Source organism: Balaenoptera physalus, assembly GCF_965194825.1.
Source record: "Balaenoptera physalus genome assembly, chromosome: 5".
Classification (NCBI taxonomy): domain Eukaryota; kingdom Metazoa; phylum Chordata; class Mammalia; order Artiodactyla; family Balaenopteridae; genus Balaenoptera; species Balaenoptera physalus.
Genome location: NC_138884.1, coordinates 140,604,078 through 140,628,590, shown reverse-complemented (window position 1 = coordinate 140,628,590; position 24,513 = coordinate 140,604,078). Strand labels below are relative to the sequence as shown.

The window sequence follows — 24,513 nt, the reverse complement described above, 5'->3', positions numbered from 1 at the left end:
AGGCTATGTGTCCAAAGGAAGTACATGCATACTTTGAGAACAAAATCAGAAAATGATGTCTTGTGAAATTAAGTGGTCCAAGCTATCGTAAAGTCAAAATGAATAAAATTAGTGATGCTTAGGAAAACCTATCCTGAAAGTAATGACTAGAGTCTTTTTTAAATATTTACTAAGGACACCACAATCCAAGTAGGCGAGCAGGTTGTACTCCATATACATTGTAAAGGAAGAGGAAAACTTTTCACTGGTATTGTAATATGTCCGAGGTTGGTTTCTTCATTTTTTTCAAAACTATTTCAAAGGAAGTTTGTATGAGGTATTATGAGGTATGGAGTGGAGGGATATCAATAATTGAAAATGCTTTTGCATGTTTCTAGCACGGCCCAGAGCAGATGACACTGAGATGACTTGATCCGAGTTATTTTGATCTGTGCAGGAGGTATAGTATCCTTATAGGATGAGGATTCCTGAGGCTTTGTGTGATCGCTAGTAATGAAGTTGATCTGATGTCCTTTACACCTTCTCAACCAGAGTTCTCATAGTATTTCTATTTTTCCCCTGGATATCTCCAGGAGTATTTCAGTTGATTGTTATTACATCTGTATTTTAAATTAAGATATTGATCCTATTTTCACATCAGTCTGTGATAAGTTCATGAGCCAGAATCATTTTCCTATATGGCTGGCCTTGAGAACATTTATATAATCTAGATCTGCGGCAAACAAAACTGAAGGCCACCATGCCTACAATATAGTACGTCTTCAATAATAAGTTTTCTTGAATGTGGGTCACACTGTTTTTGTCAGTAGCTTGGGAAGGTCTGTTTAAAGCAGCTGGTTAAAAACCTTTTTACAGTTTCAAACTACCATAGCACTACTTTACAATAAAGAATAGTATTATAAACAATAGTACTTATTGATATCTACCCCTCAGAATTAGAAAGTAGTTGAAATGTGAAAAACTTTAATAGATTTTTAAAGAGACATAGATTTAAAATTAATTTCAAAACAATATAATATACCCTTTGTAAATTATGTTAAATGCTTTTATTTAAAGCAAAGGTAATATTCCCCTATATTGGATATTTTAGCACACCTTTTATAAGCATTAAGAAATCACAATTCCTATGAAGAATTCCTACAAGGCAAGCAACTTAAGTTCTCAAGGATTATGTTTCTAGATTTCAAGGTCAATTTTAAGTCTGAGAGATGAAAATAAAATTATTCAATGTCAAGTATTTGCCTAAAAACAATTCTAAAGTAAGCCTGCATTAAAAAAAAATACCTTTCCCAGTCACATTTCAATAGAGTCAATATTTTGTTGTTATAATTTGAGAAATAATTATCTTCCCACCGTTTCATAATATAATTTAAAAATATAGATTTCTCAAATCCTTAGCTTTAATTCAACTTCAAAGGCGTTAAAATTCACTCCAGTTTATCAATAAAAGGCATTTCTACATTGTCTACTACCCAAAACCCCTTTGCCTATATAAAATTGAGTATATTTATATAATCATAAAATATTCTAAAACATTTCTAAAATTATTTACTATAATCTGAAATTCATAGAGCTTATTTCATGACCCTTAACTGATGAGAAGAACTATCACTTTGTAACACTGGTTGTGTATTTATGAAATTGTAGTGTATCTTATTTCATCTTCTCATGCCTATAAAATAGGCACTCAGTAGTAGCTACTACTATTATTAAATCTAGCATTAATGTTTAGCTAACACCATTCCCCCATTTGATTATTTTTCCTTTCTTAAGTGTGTGATTAATTCATGCCTCCACCCTTACCAAGCTAATGCTACATTTTAATTTACTCTCCAAAATATCAATCCAAGATATAATGATCATATATAGCCTGTTTGCTATATCCTCCAAAATAATTAAGAAAGCACATATCACCACTAGGTTTAAGGAAAGTAGGCCACTTGACCCTGAATCACTAATGATGGCTGCTGCATTTTTATTTGTAAGTCACTTCACAGTAACTGACAACAAGGATTTTCCTTAAAATTCAGCAGAGGATAATATGATACCAAAATGGAAAATTCTTATTATAAGAGAAATAAGCCAACTCAATAAAGAAAAGATTCAATATTTGACAAAGATATTTAAAATATTTAAAATATCTTCATATAGATATTTAAAATCTATAGTCATGTCTTTTATAAATTATTATTATATATAATATGAAGTCTTAAATCTTTAAGTTGTAATGCATACTTTTAAAAGACATACTCTATGGTACTTATTGCATATATAAAATATACTAGACTTTTTCATACTCAGCTTTTGCACTATATATATTTTCCCATATTTCCTTCTAAAACTAGGAGTTTTAAATTTCTGTTCCTAGACATTTAATCATCCATTGCAATTCAGTGTGTGAGAGGGGAAAAAAAGGATTTAAGAAACCAAATGTTTCCTTCCCCAAATTCCAAAGTACGAAGATAAGAAGTCATCCGTGTAGAAACAGGAAGGAAAGGAAATATATAAAAATCCAGGCTTTCTCAATTGCCTTTCCTTTTCCCCTAGTAAAACTGAGCCCCATCCTTCACTCCTTTAAACCAGCCCCAGTGTTAGAAAAACATTCTGTGGGAATACATCACAGGGCTAGAAAGTGCTATTCCACCAAATTACAGTTGGCATATGCATACGTTTGTAGTTTGTAAAGCTTTCTAGGTAATGTGCTTCCATTTCTCTTAGGAGCAAATACCAATGTCAAGGTCAGGATATTTATCTGTGTAATATTTGTTTAAACACTTAACATTTGTTTTGTCACCTCTCCCCTTTTCTTCTTAATTCACAGTCCCTCAACCCTTTAGAGTCTCTTCAGATACGTTATCTTCCACAATGTTAATCGCTTTATTCAGAGTCTCCTTTAAGCACCATAGTCTCCAATTTGCCACAATCCTCTAATCTAGGCTCAAAGAAATGTGAAGTAGACATATTTCAATTTTTCTACTCTTTTGTTATAATCTGGTATTCAAATCAACATATTTAAGTATTTGTTTAGGTAAAACACCACTAAGTTAACAGAAGATTATGTTTCAATCAAAGAGAAGATATAACGACAAGTATCAAGCTTTTCTGAAATACTAGACATGATAAGAACTCCAAAGATCGTAAGAGAAGTCATATCCAAGGAGAACACATCCTAACTAAATTATCTTTTTAAGCTTACACACTGATATGTTTTAGCTATGATATTTGCTTTCCCTATATTATCAGAGAGACTAACCAGCTATTACATTTTAGTTAAACTCAAATATATTGCACTAGTTCATTTATTCAAACTATGTAAATTTTTAAAACCAGAAAAATTAATCTTTGGTTAGGGCCCAGGACAGTGGTAACACTTTGGGTGGTAGTAACGGAAAGGGGACAGAATGGTGGACTTTTTGAGATACTAGTAATGTTTTGGCTACTGGACACAGTACCCAGTTAATGTGGTCACTGATTACAGAGATGTGCTTCTTTTGTGAAAACTTCTTGAGTTATACGTTTGTGATTTTTGTACTTGTCTATATGCATACTGTACATTAATCAAAAGTTTTAAAATAAAAAATAAAAATGCGTTGTTATCAACAAACCTTATTTTAATCATGAATCAAATTAATTGTAAATGTAAATAATAGTTATGAGAAAATTATGGAAATTTGAACAATAACCAATCAACGATAGCAAGAAAATTTTTTTAGGAGGAATATTATTCCTGTGGTTATGTTCAACTTTATCTTTAATAAACATACTGAAATATTAATGAATTAAACAGTAGGGTTTCTGGGTTTGCTTTAAAAATATGAAAGAAGAGGAAGTGTATTAGCTTTTGGATGAGACAAATTTGTCAAGAATTGGTAATCGTTTAAGCGGAGAGTTTAGTAAACTATTCTCTTTTTTGAATAAGCTTGAAATTATCCATCATTTAAAAAATGTTTAAAAATATAACTTAGTAGAATGTATGTGCTGTACATAATATCATTCCCTATTACCGTCGTTCTTACCAAAAAGATTGAGGTAAGTCAAGAATCAATATATATTCACCAAAACAGATCTAGATTTCATGACCTCCAATGTAATCATCTGATGAATAATTCTATGGCAAGTAAACCTTAAAACCACACTACTAGTGACTAGCAAGGGGATTGGTTCTGGCATCAGATTTATTAATAGTGAAAGAAAAAGGTACAATAATTTTATACTAATTTTACAAGTCAGTTTCGAGGTTTTCTATATATTTTTTTAAGAATAAAATGATAGCAACTGTCAAACTATAACGTTAACTCTCATATCTATGGACCTATTACTCCTACCACCATTTTGATTAAACCTACATGTGAAGTATTTTATTTTAAACACACCATCAGGTGTACATCATCAAGACAACTTATTATATTTACTTTATCTACTGTTGCCATTTTTGACTCAGAACTTTTTACCAATATGTTGCCCTTTGAGACAAAGCCCAGTGATGTTTAGTTAGGTATGAGAGAACTTTCTGCCCTGGCTATTTCTTTATCCAGGGTGATTCAAAATTTAACCCAGGAAATATATGTTTGATATTGATTTTATTTATGTATTACTTCTTGGCTTAGGACTTTTTTATTTTTCCAAACACTTATTTTGACAAAAACATTTACAGATATGCTTTTTATGGAATAATGTAGTAATTATCCAATTTTCAGCTGAAACATAGTTATTGGCATAAATATGAACCTTGGAACACTTGATGACAAACTAATGTCAATTTTCCAGTTTGTGTAAAATATACAATTAAATATCCAACACAAGTAATATTAGAATCTTGTGTAGGATTCCAGCTAACACCAACATTAAAAGAGAAAAGAAAGCCCTACTGATTACAACATTTTTACAAGCAGTAAAAATAATGTCTCCCTCATAATACAGAAATCTATTTCCTCTACAGTGTCATGGTTAATTTTGTTATATTATGCAATATGAACTCGTCCTCAAAAAGTACAACCAGGACCCCAAAAAATAAAGGAACAACCAAAATTGATTGTATCACTTATCTGTTTCTCAAAAAGCACCATATTATCATGTTAACAGCTTCCGATAATGAAGTAACCGTTAGTTAAATAAATTTACTCTTACGTTAAGCATAATCTCTGTCTGTTCTTTCTCTGGTTAATTGACAGATATAATTAAAAATTAAACTAAATTAAAAACATAATGCTTCTCTATGGGTTGCATATATGCACAACTGTATCCATACAACAGAATCATTAAAATAGAACACAGAAAATATATTTATAATCACTTGTTGAACTCAATGATTTAAGAACTATCTTTGATAATTTAGACAACACTTAAAAGTACAGGTTATAAAAATTTTATTGAAATAAATTTCACATATAATCTTTTCAATCCCTACAGTTAAAAAAATGTATCTCTAGGAAAAAGAATATGGTTAAGTGCCTAGACATAATGTATAAATATAATGTCATATACTGTAACAATTAAAAAATCAGAAATAAAATCCTGATTTTTATCTGTAAGTTTTCCAGCTTACAATTTGTTTTTATCCGTGTCCTTTTGTATGTAATTATATTTTGGGGTTCAATCTTTCAAATCTTCTATACTGTCCCCACCTAAACTGATGTAGTTAATTAGAAATCACTAACACAGTAATTAGGGAGTCTTATTAGACCTAGATATAAAACTTCCAAGATTTTTATTATAATTTAGGAAACATTAAATGGACTCACATTATGCTGAGTTTAGTCCTGTTTCAGTAGTATTATTTAATCTTGAACAATGAACCTTATAGTCCAAAACAGTTTCCAAGCTATATTGTCTAAATGATATTAATTCCTATTAAAAGGATTTCAGAAGACGCAGACTCACTCAAAAAAAGTCTGGCACGTTGAGTATTGAACAATGTTTAATAATATTTATAAGCAATTGAATTTGTATATTCCAGACTTATTTACAATATCTTTATAATTTAATGCATTTAAATTTTGACCCAAAAATCTTCAGTATGATGAGGCAGGAAAAAATCCCAAGCAGATATTCCTTTTCACTGAATAATTCTGTTTATATTTTAATTGATAATCTTCCTTTGTTAGGCTCACATGATGCACAAATGCGTATATGGATTTACTTCCAATGTACAAAATAAGAAAGAGGATGAAAATGATCTGTAATATAAAATGAGGTATATAAATAATATTAATATGCTAAATGTTAATTCAATAAAATGCAAAGTGTGCACAAAATGAACTGCTTTATGTAGATGAAGAATCATTTACTAAGCAGTGTAAAACACTGAAAAAGATATAAATTACTTTAACCAATTGTCTTCTCTATATGACCCTAAATGTCTTATTTAACCATGTATCCATGAACTCAAAAATGTAATTAATAACATGCAAATAAATAACTCCTACCTGGGAACTAAATAAGAAATATAAGTGACCATAATGAAGAAAATGTATATATGTATATATATTAGGTTTATAAAAATGTGAAGGATGAGAGCTAAAGTATGAAAGCTATTAGTAAATAAAACATGTAAAAGATTGTTTTACAGACCTGGTAAGAAAGGGGGGCAATTAATATTCTAAGAGAGCTAAGAAATTAAAAACAAACTTAATTCCCCCTTAGAATATGAAGTAAGTCCCTTGAATAAATCAAAAGAAGTTTAAAATCTTAAAGTACTGAAAAACACCATCGTATTTCACAAAACATCTTGGTTAGGTGTATTTCAATATTTTGAATGAGTTCAATATCTATCTTCCCTCATAAAACCTTGTAGGTACTATCTAGAGAGAAATACAACTAATGTAAAACATGTTTTTTTAATTGGAAGAAAAGAAGAGAGCTTGCCTAGAGATATCAAAAACTGTGTGTAGACGTGTGTGTAAATTAAAGTATGATGACAGCATTAAAGAAAGTTTGGGTGCTTTAAAAACACTCATTCGTCCATTAATTCATTTTCTATCACATAATTATTTTGCTTTTATAATATGCATGGCTGGGTAATGAGTCTAAGTATGCCAAGAGAGTATTGGATACTAACTAGTTTCAATGCACCCAAAAGCACAAATTTAAATGATATGTGATAAGTCACAGAGAAGCACTGCTGTCTGAATAAGTAAAACACAAATTGCCTACAGAAATTGCCAGATGCATAGATGTAAAATGAACAGTTCTGTTTCATATCTGCACCTCAGAAAGATTTTTATAGCTTTCATTTAAATCCTATTAGTTGAGGAAGACCATTGCTCAACAACTAAAGGAGAAGAAACAAGATAGTCTTATGATATCTCATTTATCTAGAGTATACAAAGGTGCCAGTCAGCTGCTGCACCAGTTAATTGGGGTAATCACATAAATTGTGAAGAGATTACCATTTTTCAAAGAAGTGAAATATTGCAAAATTCAGTGAACATTTAATTCTAACAGTAGATATATGGAGAATATGAACTGGGGTCAGGTTTTTTCTGATCCTGAGTTGTCATTTGTTTCCTGCTCACAGAGTTGATGTGAGTAAACTATTTTGATTATGAGAGATTAATTCATAATTACAGAATAAAAGAATTTAATGGAAAAATAGAAATACTGGTGTGATTCAAAAACCAGAGATTTGTCACAAACAAATAAACTAGAAAAGTAAGAAAATTAGTTAGACTCACAAATCTAGAGGTGTTCTTATAAAGACAAGTGAGAGAACAAAAATCTCAGAAATAGGATATTATTTTTAAAAAAAAAGTAGCACAACTTGGAGAAAAAGTGAACAGAAACAAACATATCTATTAAAAAAGGAAAAAATACTGAAAAAGATGTCCATTCATTTAGTAACATATGGACCTAACAGACAAAAATGTTAAAAGGCCACCTATAAAAATACTTTCTGTGGAATTTAATATTTGATAAAGTGATGCTATGCTTATGACATTAGAGGAATATACAAATTCCAGAGAAAACACTACACAGGGGTACATAAGTATGAGTGTAATCTGTACCAGTAAGAAAACTCATTTTATTTTGAGTACTGTATATGCTCCTATACTATCTTGACTTCAACAAATTATGAAAACTTAGAGGGCCGACTAAGATAATGAAGGAATTGGAAGAGGTGTGACTCAACAAAACACACTCTACGATTTCAAACAAGTAAAAACTTGAAGTGTTAGGTAGAAATAATATAGATGCCAAAAAGAATGTTCCTAAAATGAGGGTTACTGAAAAGAAGTCAGTCTAAAGTGTCAGCAGCATTTTAAATGCAATGTTTCAAAGTTCTGACATCTTTTCTTACGTTATGATATGTATGAGTTGGGTTGAAATTTCAAAAGGGCTCAAAAGTAGGCAAAAACAAAGTTAGGTCAGGAGACAGCTGATTTTTTGACACACCTGGACTAGTCTAAATGTTGTATGCTATGAAAGCAGAATCAATTGTAACACTTTTCAATGGATGGTTTCCTACAGTCCTATGATTGCAGAAAATTTCATGGATTTAGGATTTAAAAATCATGATGTCCATGTAGGTTTTTTTCACTTTATTCAATATAATTTATTATTGTATGACCCTTTAAGCAAATGAAAGAAAGATTTCACACATACACTTTAGATGAAATTTCATTGGCCATTTATCTTATGATTGTCTTCAATTCTTAGGGAATGACTAAGTTTTTGCCAAGAAATCAACAGGTTTCCAAATAACAAATCCTCATACCTTTAGCACTGTATTGTTTAGGCTGATTTAAACTGAAAGATATGCTTGTTTCCAGACAAAAAAATCTGAAGAGATAATGTTCAAAATGTGAAGCCAAAATCATAAGCAAGAATGATTACAAAAATAATATTAAACATGTTGTTTTAACTTTTGGGCTTTTCTAAATTACATTAATGCTATAACTTTTACCAGTTATATTCTTGAACTTGAATTATTTTTATGATCTTTATTTTTTCAGACTATCTAGATGTTTTATGTATAACTTACTGTGTCAGTTGAAAGACTCAGTAATTTTAAATAACATGTCAGTAATTTTAAAGAAATTCTTGAATCCTGAATGAAAAATATAACTATTTTTAAACTCCAGAGAATATTTTTATTTCATTTTAATAAGTGTTGAAAACAATTATTGATTTTTATTAAGACTTAAAGTATTTTCATATTTTTTATTACTTTAATAAAAATTAAAGTTAAAGCTAAGCTAAAATTTATTAACATTTTAAGATAAATCTAAACACTATATTTTGACTATATGACCATATCCTACATGTTTAAATTTATTTCCTCCATCTTTCAGTGTATCCCTTTGGTCCTTATCAGAGTATTAGCAATATACAACATTATGACAAAAATAAGAGGAGGCATGCTTGTAAAGAGCTCATGACTAATGAGACAAGGTTTAAGAGATATGCTGAAAATTTCTCCTGATTAAAAAAATAAGTTCCATTTCATTAAATGCATTGTGTATACTCTTCATGGATCTTTTCTTATATATTAAAAAAAGAAGAAATATAATTGTATATAGGTATTTTTTTAGAAACACAAAGTACATTGTTTTTAACGTGCATACACGCACTTTTGCGTAAAAGTTGTTTTCTTACAATTTTTAATTTTAACTTTAGCAATCAGAGGTGTAGAAATGGAAAGTTCTTGGGTGTAGACAATGATCTCATTTGTATTATTAAGCGTATCACCATTTCTCTGTCATCGTTTTATAAATGACAGTGGTAGCCTCATTAGGCTTTTTTTAGGGCTTTACAAAAATAACTAAATATACAGTTGCTCTTCTTAACATCAAAATGTGCATTATGTTCATTAAAAAACAAAATGCATGTTTAGCAAAAGAAAAACTGCTTCCTCAATAATTATTTAAACATTCTGATTTTAAATAAAGGTAATTAGTGCTAATTTTTAGCTTCTTTAATTACATAAGGGACGTGCTTTTCAATTTAGAAGATGAGAATATTTCCATTCCTGATGATAAATGATACACGTATTAACAACTACCACCATGTGAATTTGGAGGGCAAAATTGTCAGGAATGGAGGGTTTTGGTTTAGCTTATACAGTTAGATTAACCATAAAATTGACTATGCCTATTAAATTAGAGCTAGGAAGTAATTTTAAAGATAACTGTGTGAGACTAAGATGACATTAAACACTAGAAGTTAAAAAAAAAAGTCAGACGATTAAAGTTATATGAAGAACTGAGGAGAGTATACATAAAAACAACAAAATAGCTATTTTTCTGCTTCTTTTTCATCCCGGCCACACTTTATCCCAAACCCTAAATTTTGAGCAGTATGAGCTGAGCTGGCTAAAACAGAAGACGGAAATTGTTATTCAAAATTAATTAATTATAATACACATCTGGAATAATATGCAAACAAATCTTAATTTTCTTGGTAAAATAATAGATGCATTCTTTGATTTCTAGCAGCACATATATCTGACAACATATTTTATAATCCCTGAAATCAGGGATCTAAGTGAAATACTAGATTCTTAAAAAGTAGAGAAATTTGTGTTAAAATATATGTAGCATCAATATTTTTATCAACAAAAATTGTTACCATGATTCTTAAAATTAAAAAGAAAAACTAGTCAGTAGAGAAAAGACACTTGTAGATGTTCAAAATTTCGGTTCTATAATGTAAGTGAAATTTCATCAAGGTTGGTACTCACTAAGAGTTAAAGAGGTTGAACTGATTTTTCACTATATTTGATGTAGATTTACCAGTTAATATATGCTAACAGGAAATATTTGTATTTATTTAGAAATACAAATTTGAATTACTCTGAATCATATGCCCTTTGAATTTTTACCTTGAAATTATTGATAATGTACTTCTATAACGTATATTCTTACTTTAAGTGAAACACCAGTGAGAATATGTTGTGTAAAATTTGGAAAAGCTTGGTTTTTGATAATAAGTAAAACTTTAAATCCAGAAAGAATGAATAAAATTCTAAATCCAGAATTTAGTTTGAGGGGCAAAGACTGAATCATAGTCCTTATTTATTAAAATTTGATTTTAGGCTACTTTAATAAATATATACTAAAGAATCTCAAAGCATTTTTGTTTTTCAGAGTGGTTGTATAAAATTATCCACTTCGAGACTATGGTCCCAATATCGAAAGAGCTGACTACAATTATCAATGTCTCAATGTTAGAAGAACCTACTATTTTTAATAAATGAATAATATTGCTGTGTTGATATGCTTTCATCATGTAGTTCCTCTGATTCTGATAAGCAACGTGTATCCATGCCAACATATTACTAAATCACGTAGAATGATCAAACTGATGGCTGCAATGATTTCTGAATTTAGCCTAACGGGTTTAATGTCATTGTGGGAAAAGGATGATTAAGTGATAATGCTGGTAATCAATAAGAAAACGAGATCTCTCGGTGAGTTAACTGTGAAGAGATGGTTTTCCACCTTAATTAAGCCCTTCAAAACACATGGAAATCAAGTCAGCAGGTGAGCAGTATTCAAAGGAAATAGGAAGATCATTTGAAAAATGTTTTCAACAACATCAAAAATTATCTTTGATTGTTGCCAACAACCATGTCCTAACCCAGGAATTTGTCTTCTTGTTAAGTATATCCATTTTTCTATTGCAAAGTGCTGTCTGCATCCAAGAGTCACTTTTATCCTTGTTTCTGAAAACAACCTGAACTCTATTTTTACTAAGAAGAATGGCATGTTGAACTTTATTTCCTAAAAGGGAATACTTTGCTACAGCCTTTTACGCAATACTTACTCAAATATGGTGGTTTGTAAGGCGCTCGTGTATTAGACAGCAGTCCATCCAGCTCCTTCCTCTCCAGGGTGCTGTGAAGGGCCTTCTCTTTGCCGAAGGTGGAGAAGGACCTCTCCGCCCCAGGCTGGGCTTCTGGAGTTTCAAACACTTCGGTGTCTGGAACGGAGTCCATGCCAGGAACATGCAGATTGCTACGATAATCAGCAGCCTGGCGTCCATCAGAAGGGACAAACGAAGGCATCCAGCACCGATCTGAGTGGCCCAGGGCTTTACATTCCTCGGTGCAGTTGGAGAAGAGATCCATACCTGCGAGCAGAAAACACAGAAGCTACGGAGGGAGCCTTCACCAACATGACCAGCTACTTAGAAGTGAAAAGTTACAGGCAGCATAAAGAGTAATGGGTGAAGGTATCTTAACAAATTTTTCTTGTTTTAACCTGACAGGAGCCAAAAATCGCTTTACATTATTTTATAAACGGTAAGACTCTTGGCAAAGAGGCCTCTCAGATAGATGTTTCTAAACTACTCAGGATATCGGGGGGGAAATGTTGGCTCTAGATTATTTAAATAACTAGAAAATAGTGAGAATGAATATTTTTAAAAATCTCTCGTGAAGTTCATAACAGAGAAAAAACCGGTCGAAAGCCTTCGTTATCCATAATCTATAATGACGTTAAGTCATCTGATATTTTTTTTCTTACAGACAATAATGGAAGAAATATGGGAAGTACTAGTGATGACATTTAGATTACAAAATCTGGACATGAAATAAAAAGTGAAATTCAACAGAAACATGGCATACATACTGATACATCAGTAAATAACAAGAATAAAATAAGATTTCGTGAGCGGCCAAGAGCATGCTTTCTTAGGTTCCTAGAAAATGACTTCCTAAAAGTTATTTTTCAGTGACACTCTCATAGTCCATATTACTACAAACCACTTATCATTTACCACCTTAGACAAGCCCAGAACAAATGACTGTAATTAGTGAAACCAAGGTAACAAGTGCAATGTGAGTCAGCTGCAGATGCTATTGACAAATACTTTATTACTTGTTCTATATTGGAAAACACTTGTCCTAGACAACACAGAACTGTTTGCTTACTAATCCTAGATAGAATATCCAGATTTCAAATGACATCTTCAAGTTTCATTGTCTCCCATAGATTGACAAGAATATTAAACACGTTATTTATGACTCAAGAAAGCTCACTCACTTTCTTAAGAAAACAACGATTTGGGGGCACTATAGAATACTATTTGTTATTCATTTTGATAACTAGCAGTAGGTCAAAAAATAAGTACATAAACAAAATCACATTTTAACGTGTTTCTAAACAGAGCAACGCATTTATTAAATATGGTTAAAAACAGGATCAATTTGAAATAACAAGTGTGATTAGTCTGAACGTCAGAAACTCTCAAATGCATGAAATGCCTGGTGTGGAAAAACTAGGGATTATTTTTTTGACCAACAGAGTAATATTTATGTCATGAACACACTTGATTTTTTTTTCTTTAAATGTTATTAGTGATTTGAGCTCTTGAGCAAGTTTTACTTTGCAAATTCCTAACGGTATTCTACTAGTACTAATTTACTTTTTTGTGTGTATATTTTAACATCTCTCTATATAATATAAAGAAATCAATTTTTCACAATTATTAACCCTCCAGATTATCCTCAAGTATTTTGGAGTTAAGAACAGTTAATTACATATATTATGTTTTAAGAAATAACACCAAGCTTCTTATCATATATTAATCTCACTTTCTAATGACTTTTAATTTTAAATTAAACTATGTATAATGCTAAGTCTGACTTCAATTCTAACATTCCATTGATAATTGATACGTAAGCCTGGAAGTAAATTACTGATCAGTGAACTGTTGAGGAATGTAAACATGAGCTTAAGCCGAGATAAGGAATCAGACTAAGAACAGCATGTAAAACATGTCAATTTTTCTCTAGACACCATGGAAGTTCAGTTTTCCTATTCCTGTAAGGAGATAGGTACTTAAAAAAAAAAAAAAAAAACAGGAAGGGAAGGAGAATATCCCTGATGCACACTGACATACGAGCTAGGTAGAAGCTATAGAACCAGAGAGAGCTCTTTCTGAGGCACTGTACTCTAAATGCTCCCTATTTGTAGTGTGATAAGGAATAAAAGGCCTTTTTGATAGGTGGAACTACCATTAATAGTAAATTATGAGCAATTATATATTTTAAAAATAAATTCATGTCATTAAATTTGAAGCTGATGAAAAAAATGCAAATTTTAAGATAGACTTGTTTTATTGGATCCTGATAAAGATGGGTACTAATGCAAAATTTGATATTAATACAGTTTTTCATCACATAACTGATCAAACCCTTGCAAATATACCTCATGAGACCATTAACAATCTTTCACATCTGTTTGAGCACTGTACCCAAGTATTCATAATTTTGAAAATGATAATCACAGAGAAAAATTTTCATAATCTAGTCTCTCAGCATTATCATTAAGATGTTTGCCTATGTTAGAGGGTACTTTTAGTAGAATTTGTTTTATGGGTAGTTTATATTCAATTGTGCCCATTTTCTTCTCTCGAAGTATATGTTTTTCTGCCTCTTTGACTTATTAGAGGCTAGTTAAAATTCCCTTAGATGATGAAGTAAAGTTCTCATGAATTGAGAACCTGTACAACAAAACATATCATGTGCATAACACGAAAAGTGAGGAACATGATAAAGTTTTCTGTTGGAAGAACACTGTTACTTGCCTGAAAGGGGAACAACACTTGTAAATAATGTTCTTAATAAATTTATGAGCTACTCCTTTTAAAGTGGGATCCCCATAGTTGATAACACAGCTTTATATAACTACAAGGAAAGGGAATATGGCACACATTCTGCATGTAGATGTTTCACCAGTTTTACTGATAAAACAAGTGTACTAATTTCTCATGAGGAAAATATCAGACACAGAAACAATTTTTTAAAATCATATAAATAGTACATCAATAAATTTCAAATAAGTTTTAGAAACATTCGCTGAAAATGTATTTTTTCATTTGTCTTAGATACATAGTTTGAGAACCAAATACGTCTTGCCCATTTACTGGTCCTCAGCTTAGGGAGCCATTGACTAAAATTATTTTAAAATTATTGTATCTTTTTTCATATATCATGAATCCCATTAAATATATTATTTTAATGACCAGATAAGCAGAGGCATATTTAAGTTTTGTGGTGATAAATGACTGCACGAAGGACAGGAATGCCAGTTATTTCAGTACATGGGACATTTAAAAATGTGTACCTTTCACATTGTTTTCGGAATTTTTTAACAGCTCAAATTGAAGTCCCAAGAGAAAATAAGTTTAACTTTTTTTTTTTTTCTTCTTGTTCAAATGCCCTTACTTTAGAACCTGTGGGATTTGTATAGCAGACAAATACAGGCCGAGCCTGAGTTTTGGTAATTCCTAAGAAACATTTCAACATACATATTTTATTTACAATTTCTTATCCTAGTTATTTATTTTTTTCCACTTCTCAGAAATGTCTGTTCTACAAGGCATGACAGCTGAAGTGATAGACTGCCTGTTATGCAAAGATATATTCAGACAAATTTTAAAATACATCTTTTTTAACTGGCAAGTAACTTGATCCCTTACAGTCAGAGGCAGTGATATTACCACTGAGAACAAACTGATTCCAAAAATGTATTTGTATTCAATTTGTGCTGTTTTCTGATGAATGTAATACTATAAAATTACATGTGCACTTCTCTCATGTACCAAGCCTTCAGAAAAAATGTGGGTTTTTTTCCAAATATGATAAATAATTTAAAAAATCAACACTCAATTTTTGGAGGAAATTTCGAGTCTTCCTTTAATTATTTAACACTGGAGCAATTAGAGATATTAACTCTAACCATAAAAATTGCTATAATTTTTAGGAAAATTTGGTTTGAGAGCAGAGATTTAACAACATAATTCACCCATGAAAAAATTCAAAACATGCACATCAAAATTTTCTCCTTACTTATCTTTCAAAATGTTTATATTTTTGTCCGTTTTCTCTTAACATTTGTCTTACATTTTTTCCAATTGTAAATGTCTCCTCATTATCAAGTTGTAGCTCACATTTTCACCAGAAACCTTAACAGAAAGTTTTTGCTTATGCAGGCAATGGTATGAATTTACTGTATTTATAAAGCCAGAAACTAATTGCCAGTATCTAAATTCTTATTGGAGTCAGGAAAGGGAAATTTGTGTTTTATGATAAACCAAGAATTCTCTTATTGACATTGTAGTAGTAGTGCAGTGGCTTAATGCATTTCATGATATACTTTTATCTACTAGTATGAATATACCAATAATACGAATCACTTAATTTTTTAAATTTATAGCCAAGTTTTGACCATGTGTCATGTATAAATCTCATGATAATTAGTTAAGAAATTGACACATTTAGAAGCTAAGTTCCCTTATAACTAAAAGGAAAATTTACAAGAAGAGAAACTTGAAAATTTTCAGGTAAATATAACAAGTAACATTAACTGAATCATCATTTATTAGGGTTTTCTTCTTCAATACATATTTTAAGAAGGCACAATTATTAAAAATAAATTAATAATTAATCCTAGTATGCACGTTGTAAGTATTTAATAAATGGAAAAAAATTTCCCACAATTAAATAGATTGCCTTAGATCTACCTCCAATAATATTAAACTGTTTAAGAATATACAACTAAAAATGTTGTATCAGTATTTAAATTAGACAAAAATTCTATCGTTTAATCTAATGGTATTATAAAATTGAAAATATATTGGTTTTAAGTTCATTTTATTGTTTTTTTATCTTTTTTTTTTTTTTTTTTGCTATTTAAGCTGTGATTAATCAGTTTCTCCCCTTGGGATGGTTTATGTAAGCGTTTACCACATCTCCTTGGACTTCTGCCATATCTAACCAATACATCAATAGTGCACTGAAAAAAACGGAAAGCACCTTGACAAGGCTATAGAAAGTAAGTGCCACAGAGCAGTGGTCAAGCCGAAGAATTTCACACATGGAGCCAGGTGCAGTGGAAAACTGAAAAAGCTTATGTGATTCTCTGTGCAGCTGCCTCCGTGTTTAAAGCCCTTCTATGAACAAGATTGGTGACTGCAAATGGCTTAGAAAGGAGAAAAGCAAGGGGGGGAGGGAGGAGAAAGAACAAAAAGGAAAACTATTCATAGAAGAATAAATAGAAGGAATATCCAAATAAATAAATACAAGCTAATGTTAACATAGAAAAAGAAAGTGGGAATAAATAAAAACTTAGGAAGTTTAAACAGGTGAAGCACTAAGCTAAACAGTGTATATAATGTAATATGAAATGAGGTACAAACTAAAGAATTCAGAATCTATTTCTTTTCAGTGCTGTTTTTCCCTGATAGTCTAACTTTCCCCCTTTATAACCTAGCTCAGTGGGATCTGCTTATTAGCACAAAAGTTTTTCATATTCTAAACCTGGAAATATATGTGCTATGAAGAATATTCTCTAAATATTACAAAATTGGAAGATCATCAATACCTGGTTTTAGAAGGAAATAAAGCAGATGTACTTATTTACCTGAAATAGGCTTAACTTTTTGGAAATACTGTAGCTACTTGGTGTAAAGTTTATAGTACACAACAAAGAATGGACAGGAAAAAGTCATTAAGTATACGCATCTTAATTCTCTTCATTTAGCGTTTTATACTTTACAAGGTAAACACTTCAAAATCATTTTTACAATAAAATTAGACATATTAAATCTGACTTAAATTCAGCACACAAAGGTATAATTACTTCTTAATATGAGTGTGTTATTACAATTTGAAAACAGCTATCATTGTGCCCAGCATGTGTGGCTGCTTTATAACTCCTAATGAAGTAGATTGTTAATTCTGTAATACTTTTACATGTTTAAGAACTTAAAGATAGAAAAAAGAATTTGCCATTTTGATAAGAAAAACTGCCTGCTTTTAAATATGTTTTCCGAACACAATTTAGCATTTAAAATTTCCTTTTAATGTTTTGACATCTCAAATAATTTAAAAGAAACATTACCAAAATGGCAACATTGAGCGCCTGTGAAATAAAAGAGCTAGTGGGAAGGCGCACTGATAACAATGTATTCCCATCCGTGTTCCAAATTGAACACTTTTTGCAGATGTTTATTCATTTCTCTTTCTTCGGTTAGGTTATTAGGGCTCATTATGTCTGAGGGGACTAAACTAATTGAAATGTTCATTGAGATTGGAGTGCTACAGAAAAAAACCCAAAAAACTAAAAAAACAAAGTAGGGGGGAGTGGGAAAGGAATAAAATGCACCCAAGGAAACATGCAGCAGTGGATACTCTTCTTTTTTTTTTAATATTAAACATTTTGTTTCAAAAGTTTTAAAACGCGGACTGTTAAATTAGAATCTCTGAAAAAGGAATAGGAATGAGCAATTCTAAACATATACCTTTTAAAAGATAACAATAAATCATATGTCATATACAGGCCAAAAATGAAAGGGACTTTGTACTCAAATATAAACTTCTGGCAAGACCTGGTTTGTTGTCAGGTTCCCAGAAACTAAATAGATGCTCTGTTCACTTAGCGTGAAGGCCCGCAAGGGGCAGGGACCTCCGGGGATTCTTGGCAGTTCTCAAGTCTCATTAGGTCTGCATATTAATGACTTGCAGCAATATAAAGAGACCCTTGAGCAGCCTTTCTTTCCCCTCCTCCTGCCTGCGTTTCCCAAGGCTAAGGCAGCCTCAGATGCGGCACACATAAGCCAAGTGAGAGGCTTGCGGCCACCACTGCTGCCAGGCGACCGTGGGGCTGATACTGCCCTTTGACACACTGCCTCAGCACCGTTCAGAGGCCCAGGGAGCGTGTTAAGGAATGCGTGCTCTCGAGGATCAATGGTACCTTGAAAATGAGAACCCTATCACCCTGCACTTAATCACTAACCAAAATAAAGCTCAAAGCTCAAGTGAATGAAGTTGGACCTCGAGACAGTCCAATGATGGGCGTTTTAGAGGTTACAAAAGTTAGCTTGCCTTTGCCTTTCTTTATGTGTCGGATAAACACAAAACTCAATTGAAAAAGAAAAACAAAACAAAACAAAATCCACATGCCCCCTTCACGGTTGAAATGCAAATTAAGTGGAAAGAAAACCCAAACCTTGTGAAATTGTTTTCATTATTTTAAGGTACATATTTTATTTCTTTTAAGTGTTTTCTTTAATTATTAGTAATTAGAGTTATCAGGATCCTATAAAACTTAACGGGTAAATTTATATAGAAAAAGTAAAGTAAGATAAAGAAAAACAAAGTAAAAAATACATATCACATTGCAACCCCCATCCGTGAATACCATTAAGCCCGCATACAAATATACCTAGAGTTCAACTTTTGAACATGGATCCATTGAAAATATGAGGAAACCTAGGATGCTTCAGAAAATACACATTATCAAATGTTAACTAGAGTCCTGAAGCCTAAGAACCCGGGACTGGAAATCCTGCTTTCAACCTATTCATGATTTTAATCACCATTCCTTCTCTCATTCAATATTCGTTGACATGTAAAATGCATTGCTCTGGAAATGGAGAAATTTGGATTCTGGTCCCCGATCATCCACTCATCCTCTTGTGACCTTGTGCAGGTCAACCAACTTCATTCATCTTCAGTTACCTCATCCGTAAGCAAGTCTAATAATATCGTAATTGACTGAAGACTGAGGACTGGACCCGGTGAGAAATCTATGGCTTTTGTATGCAATATAATTCCAGGAAAGAACATTACATAAAAAAAGAAAGGTTTCATAGTCTAACATATTCCACAATGAATTTCTAACTTTCATTCTCTGAAGGAACATTAAATATTACAATCCTCTTCGAGTATACAATTGTCGACATAGGATGGCACCATTCTTCTGTAGATTTACTAACACTAAAAATTACCTAAACATCATCCTTTCAGGATTGATTTTTGAAAAACACTATAAAAGTCAGCATTGCCCTTTGATCACACTTACCAGCTGACTGGCCGCGGTTGGTGGCATCGTGATCACTATCTCCCTGTTCACTGTCTCCATGGCCACTGTCCTTAGAGCTTACTATGTCGGCTTCCTGGAATGCAGAACTAGAAGTACAAAAATGTGAATATTAGAATAAAAAAGGTGAAGAAACACAGAAAACATTCTTCTGCCACCACATGGTCACTGATGGTGCTGCAGATGCCTAGAGCTCTCAGGTGGCTTTATTTCTGCTTAAAGCTTGTTTTCATAACCTTAAGCCTAACTCTCTAAAATTAAACATTAGCAGTTAGTTGGAGCCCTTAAGGCATGTAAAGTTGAGCCATTATTCTGTGCTTAGAACTAAGCATATGTTTATATCATTTTCATAGAAGATATATATATGTATATACCTGGAACAGCTAGGAAGATTATCAGAAGCAGTGTAGGAGTGTAAACTGACAAAATATTCAAGTATACTTAGTGGTTGTATGTAAATGAAACACACCAATATTTTTAAAGTTTATTGTCTAGGAAACCTAACGTAATCAGTATTTATGTCCTGCCCTAATTGGAAATACTTCATCATTTTCTATCTTGATATTGAATAATATACCTAATTCCTACTTTTAGTAGGTAGTAATTTGTCCATACACCAAGCTAGGGAAAAAAGAAAAAAAGGAGTCCATACCTGTTAACTCGGCGAGGTCTGTCAACTAGATAGCTGAGCTCTGCTCGCTGGTGTTTAGTCTAGAAAAAAAATAAATAAATCAAGAGCATTTGAATGCTAAGGGTTTAACTAACAGTCTGCTTTTGAAGTTAGGAACTAATTCTAGCCTAAGTAATTGTGTACATTTTTATGAATTTCTAAGCTGTCCTAAAACCTCAGACTAGTGATTGCTGGGTAAAGGCAAGAAGATATGCAGAGACACATCAATCTAGATTTTCAGTAAAGGTTAAAAAAAATGCAGAGATAAAAGGCCAATTTTAAGTGTGTGTGTGTGTGTGTGTTTTGAGGAGAGAATGCAAATGACCTCATAGCTGGGGCTCATAAACTATTGTCTCCAATAGGGTCAACCTAGTTATATATGCTGCAGTCTTTCTTTTTCAGTGGCCTAAAAAAGTGTTTAGGTGCATACTGGTTGACACAAGAAAAACAGCACGCTCAATAAGCAAAAAGTTTGGATATTTTATGGAATTATTTTGTTGTTTATTTTCAAAATGTGCTTAAGATACAAATGAGCTGTACAAATACTCATTAAAGTCAATTAATAATATCTAAGACTCAAAATAAATGAAATAACCTGCCAAGAAAGGAGTTCATAATCCTCCCTTCCCTCCTGGCCCCAATTCTTTTCCCCCTGCAAACACCCCCTGCATTCTCCTCCCCGCCTCCAGCACCCACACGCCTTTTCCTGTCCAAACTTTCTTTTACAGAAATCAACTCCGTTCTCCCCCTCCCTCCCTCCTTTCGACTTCGCTACTTCTCCATCTTATAAAAAGAAATCGGAATTGACAAGCCAAATTCTTGGATGAAGAAAGCCAACAGCAGTGATTTATCCAAAACGGTGGCAAGAAGGTAATTATTACCTAAAAGATATACTCAAGACAACAATTGTTTAAGCTTTTCGTAACTTTACTCTTACAGGGGTTTGTGCCAAAGCAACTTCATTCAAATTCACACTGTGTGGGCGTTCGGCTTCAAGAGCGTCTGTAAATGCTGCTCAGAGCAGAACTGAAGGCTTTTTTGCAACCCGAGTTCAAAGGACAAAGATCTGATAACTCATTCACTAAAACATGCATTCGAGTTTAGACAACTGTGCAAAGTTAAACAATCTATAGCTTACTTTTACACGCGACTGAAAGCATCGATAAACAAAGCAAAACAATGAACTTTATTAACGCCTGGGACAAATGCAAAGAGAAAAAGAAAACCTTTGCCAGGGCCAGAAGGTCCCTCCACCGCATTTCCCTCTCCCCCCGCCCACTTTCCCCTTTACCCCCAGATTTCTAAGAAGGGAAAAGACTGAGGGGGGGGGTTAGGATTTTAAAGGAAAGATGCCTGAGGGAAGAGGGAAGGTCCAAGGTGGCAAAGCACCAAAGGAGGGGAATGAAAATAAACGTGGAGGGGTGGAGCGAGAAAATTAGGGATAACACGAAGTTTAAGTTACACACGAAAGGGTGGGAGAGGTGACTCCCCATTCCTGCCTCCACAAAGATACAAGTGAGCTAATATCCTAAAAATAAATACACAGTGCACCAGAGATACAAGGGCCGGGCTAGAGGAGGCTTTCAGATGGAGGAGATGAGAGATGGTGGTCCTGGCGCTTCAGCCTTACCTCGTTGGACAAAATGCTTCCGTTGGAGATGATGTCGGGCTGCTGGTCTGTGTAGCCGGTGACGATGGCCCCGCAAGGGTTGTGCTCAGTGTCCGTACTCCGCGAAGGGCTGCAGGGTTTAAGGAACATCAGGTCGGTCTTGGCGGACTCGGGGGTCAGGCAGACCTGGTAGCAGTAATTCTGGTTGTGGTGATGGGAGCCAAAGCTCCCGGACTCCTCCACCGGCACTTGGGCCGGGTTACTGGGTACGTTGGAGCTTTGCACCAGCATGATGTCCGACTTGCTGAGTTTCTTCTTGCGCGCCCGGGCTTGGCGGCCGCAGCAGGTCGAGCCGCCACCGCTGCAGCAGCAGCAGCAGAGGCAGCAGTCGCTGGCCAGACACGTGTAGATGTTGAGCTTCTTCTCTTTTTGGCAACGCACGGCAAGCACGATCATGGCCAGCAGGAAGATGAAGGACACCGAGCCCAGCGCGATGATGAGAATGAGGGTGAGGTCCAGCGAGGTCTCCCCGCCGCCGGAGCGGCTGGGGCGCTGGTGCTCCCCTGATCCCCCGCCCCCGCCCCCGCCCCCGCCCTGGGGCTCGACAGCGCCATCCACCAGCTGCACCACCAGGGTGGCGGTGGAGGACAGGGGAGGTTGCCCGTGGTCGCGCACCTCGATCACCAGCTCGTAAGGCCGCTGGGGGTCGCGCTTGGCCGGCACCCGGCGCGCCGTGCGGAGCTCCCCGGTGCGCCAGTCCATGCGGAAGAGGTTCATTTCGTTACCCCGCACAATGCTGTAGGTGAGCCGGGCGTTCTCGCCGTCGTCCGCGTCCACCGCGGCTACGCGGGTCAGCAGGTAACCGGGCTCCGCCGAGCGGGGCAGCACCTCGCGCGCCGGAGTCCCGTTGCGCCCCGGAAGGGGCGCCACTATGGCAGGGGCGTTGTCGTTCTGATCCACGATGAGGATGTTGACGGTGGCGTTGCCAGCCAGCGCCTGGGGGCTGCCGGCGTCCCGGGCTTCCACCTGGAAGCTGAAGTCCTTGAGCTGCTCGTAGTCGAAGGAGCGCAGGGCGTACAAGTAGCCGTTCTCGGAGTTGATGGACACGTAAGTGAAGACGCTCATGCCCTGGATCTGGCACTCGAGGATAGAGTAGGCTAGCTGGGCGTTGGCGCCCTCGTCACGGTCTGTGGCGCTCACCGCGTAGATGTAGGCGCCCGGCACATTGTTTTCGGTCACATACACGTCGTAGACCGGCTGGCTGAATCGCGGTGCGTTGTCGTTCACATCGGACACTTGCACCTGGATCGACTTACTGGTGGAGAGCGCAGGCTCGCCCCGGTCCCGAGCCACCACGGTCAGGGTGTAGGAGTCCCCCGCCTCTCGGTCCAGAGGGGCCTCGGTCACGATGGTATAGTAGTTTTTGAAGGAAGATTTGAGGCGGAACGGCACGTCCCCCAGCAGCTCGCACTGCACCTGCCCATTCTCCTCTGAGTCGCGGTCGGTCACGCTGAACAAGGCCACCACCGTGCCGGGCGCCGCGCCCTCGCTCACCGCCTCCTTCACGGTGCTGAAGCTGATCTCCGGCGCGTTGTCGTTGGCATCCAGCACTCTCACTATCACCTTGCAGTGCGCGGGCACGGCGTTGGGGCCCAGGTCCTTGGCTTGCACGTACACTTGGTACACCGGGCTCTCTTCGTAGTCCAGCTCGCCGCTCACCTCCAGTCGGCCAGTGCGAGGAGAGAGTCCGAAGAGCTCCCGCGCCCGGGGAGAAATGTGGCTGCTGAAGGAGTACACGACCTCGCCATTCTGGCCCTCATCTGGGTCTGTGGCGTTAAGCTGGATCACGAGCGTGCCCGGCGGCGAGTTCTCTGGGAGGGACACAGTGTAGACGGGTTGGTCGAAGGCGGGCACATTGTCGTTGGAGTCCAGCACTCGGATGGTGAGTAGGGCCGTGCCGGTGCGCTGCTGCTGGGGGAGCAGGCCCCCTCCCGCGCCGCCCCCTCCGCCTTCTCCTCCTCCCCCTCCTCCTCCCCCGTCCACCGCGGTCAGCACGTAGCGGTGCACCGCTTGCTGCTCTCGGTCCAGCGGCTTCTCCAGCACCAGCTCGGCGAATCGGTTGCCATCCCCCTGGGTCTGCACGTCCAGGGAGAAGTAGCTGTTGGGGGTGATCTCGTAGTCGCGCAAGGAGTTGGTGCCCACGTCTGGGTCGAATGCGCTCTCCAAGGGGAAGCGGGTGCCCGGCGTGGCGCTCTCAGAGATCTCCACGGTCAGGTCCGGCTCCGGGAAGGAGGGGGGGTTGTCATTGATGTCCAACACCTCGATCTCCACCCGGAACAGCTCCAGGGGGTTTTCCAGGAAGACCTCCAGGTGCAGGACGCAGGAGGGGCTCTGCTTGCAGATTTGCT

At 35.5% G+C, this 24,513-nt stretch overlaps 1 protein-coding gene across 1 annotated transcript; it reads right to left on the bottom strand.

Moving 5' to 3' along the window:
* Window positions 1-604: 604 nt before the first annotated feature.
* PCDH10 (protocadherin 10) lies at window positions 605-24,508 on the bottom strand (the record flags this gene model as incomplete). The annotated part of the gene is made up of 5 exons (XM_082461954.1): window positions 605-6,176; window positions 11,764-12,069; window positions 19,809-19,915; window positions 20,479-20,537; window positions 22,127-24,508. Coding segments are annotated over 5 exons (2,895 nt in total), but the record flags the coding sequence as incomplete, so codon positions are not given.
* Between the last annotated feature and the right edge of the window lie 5 nt (window positions 24,509-24,513).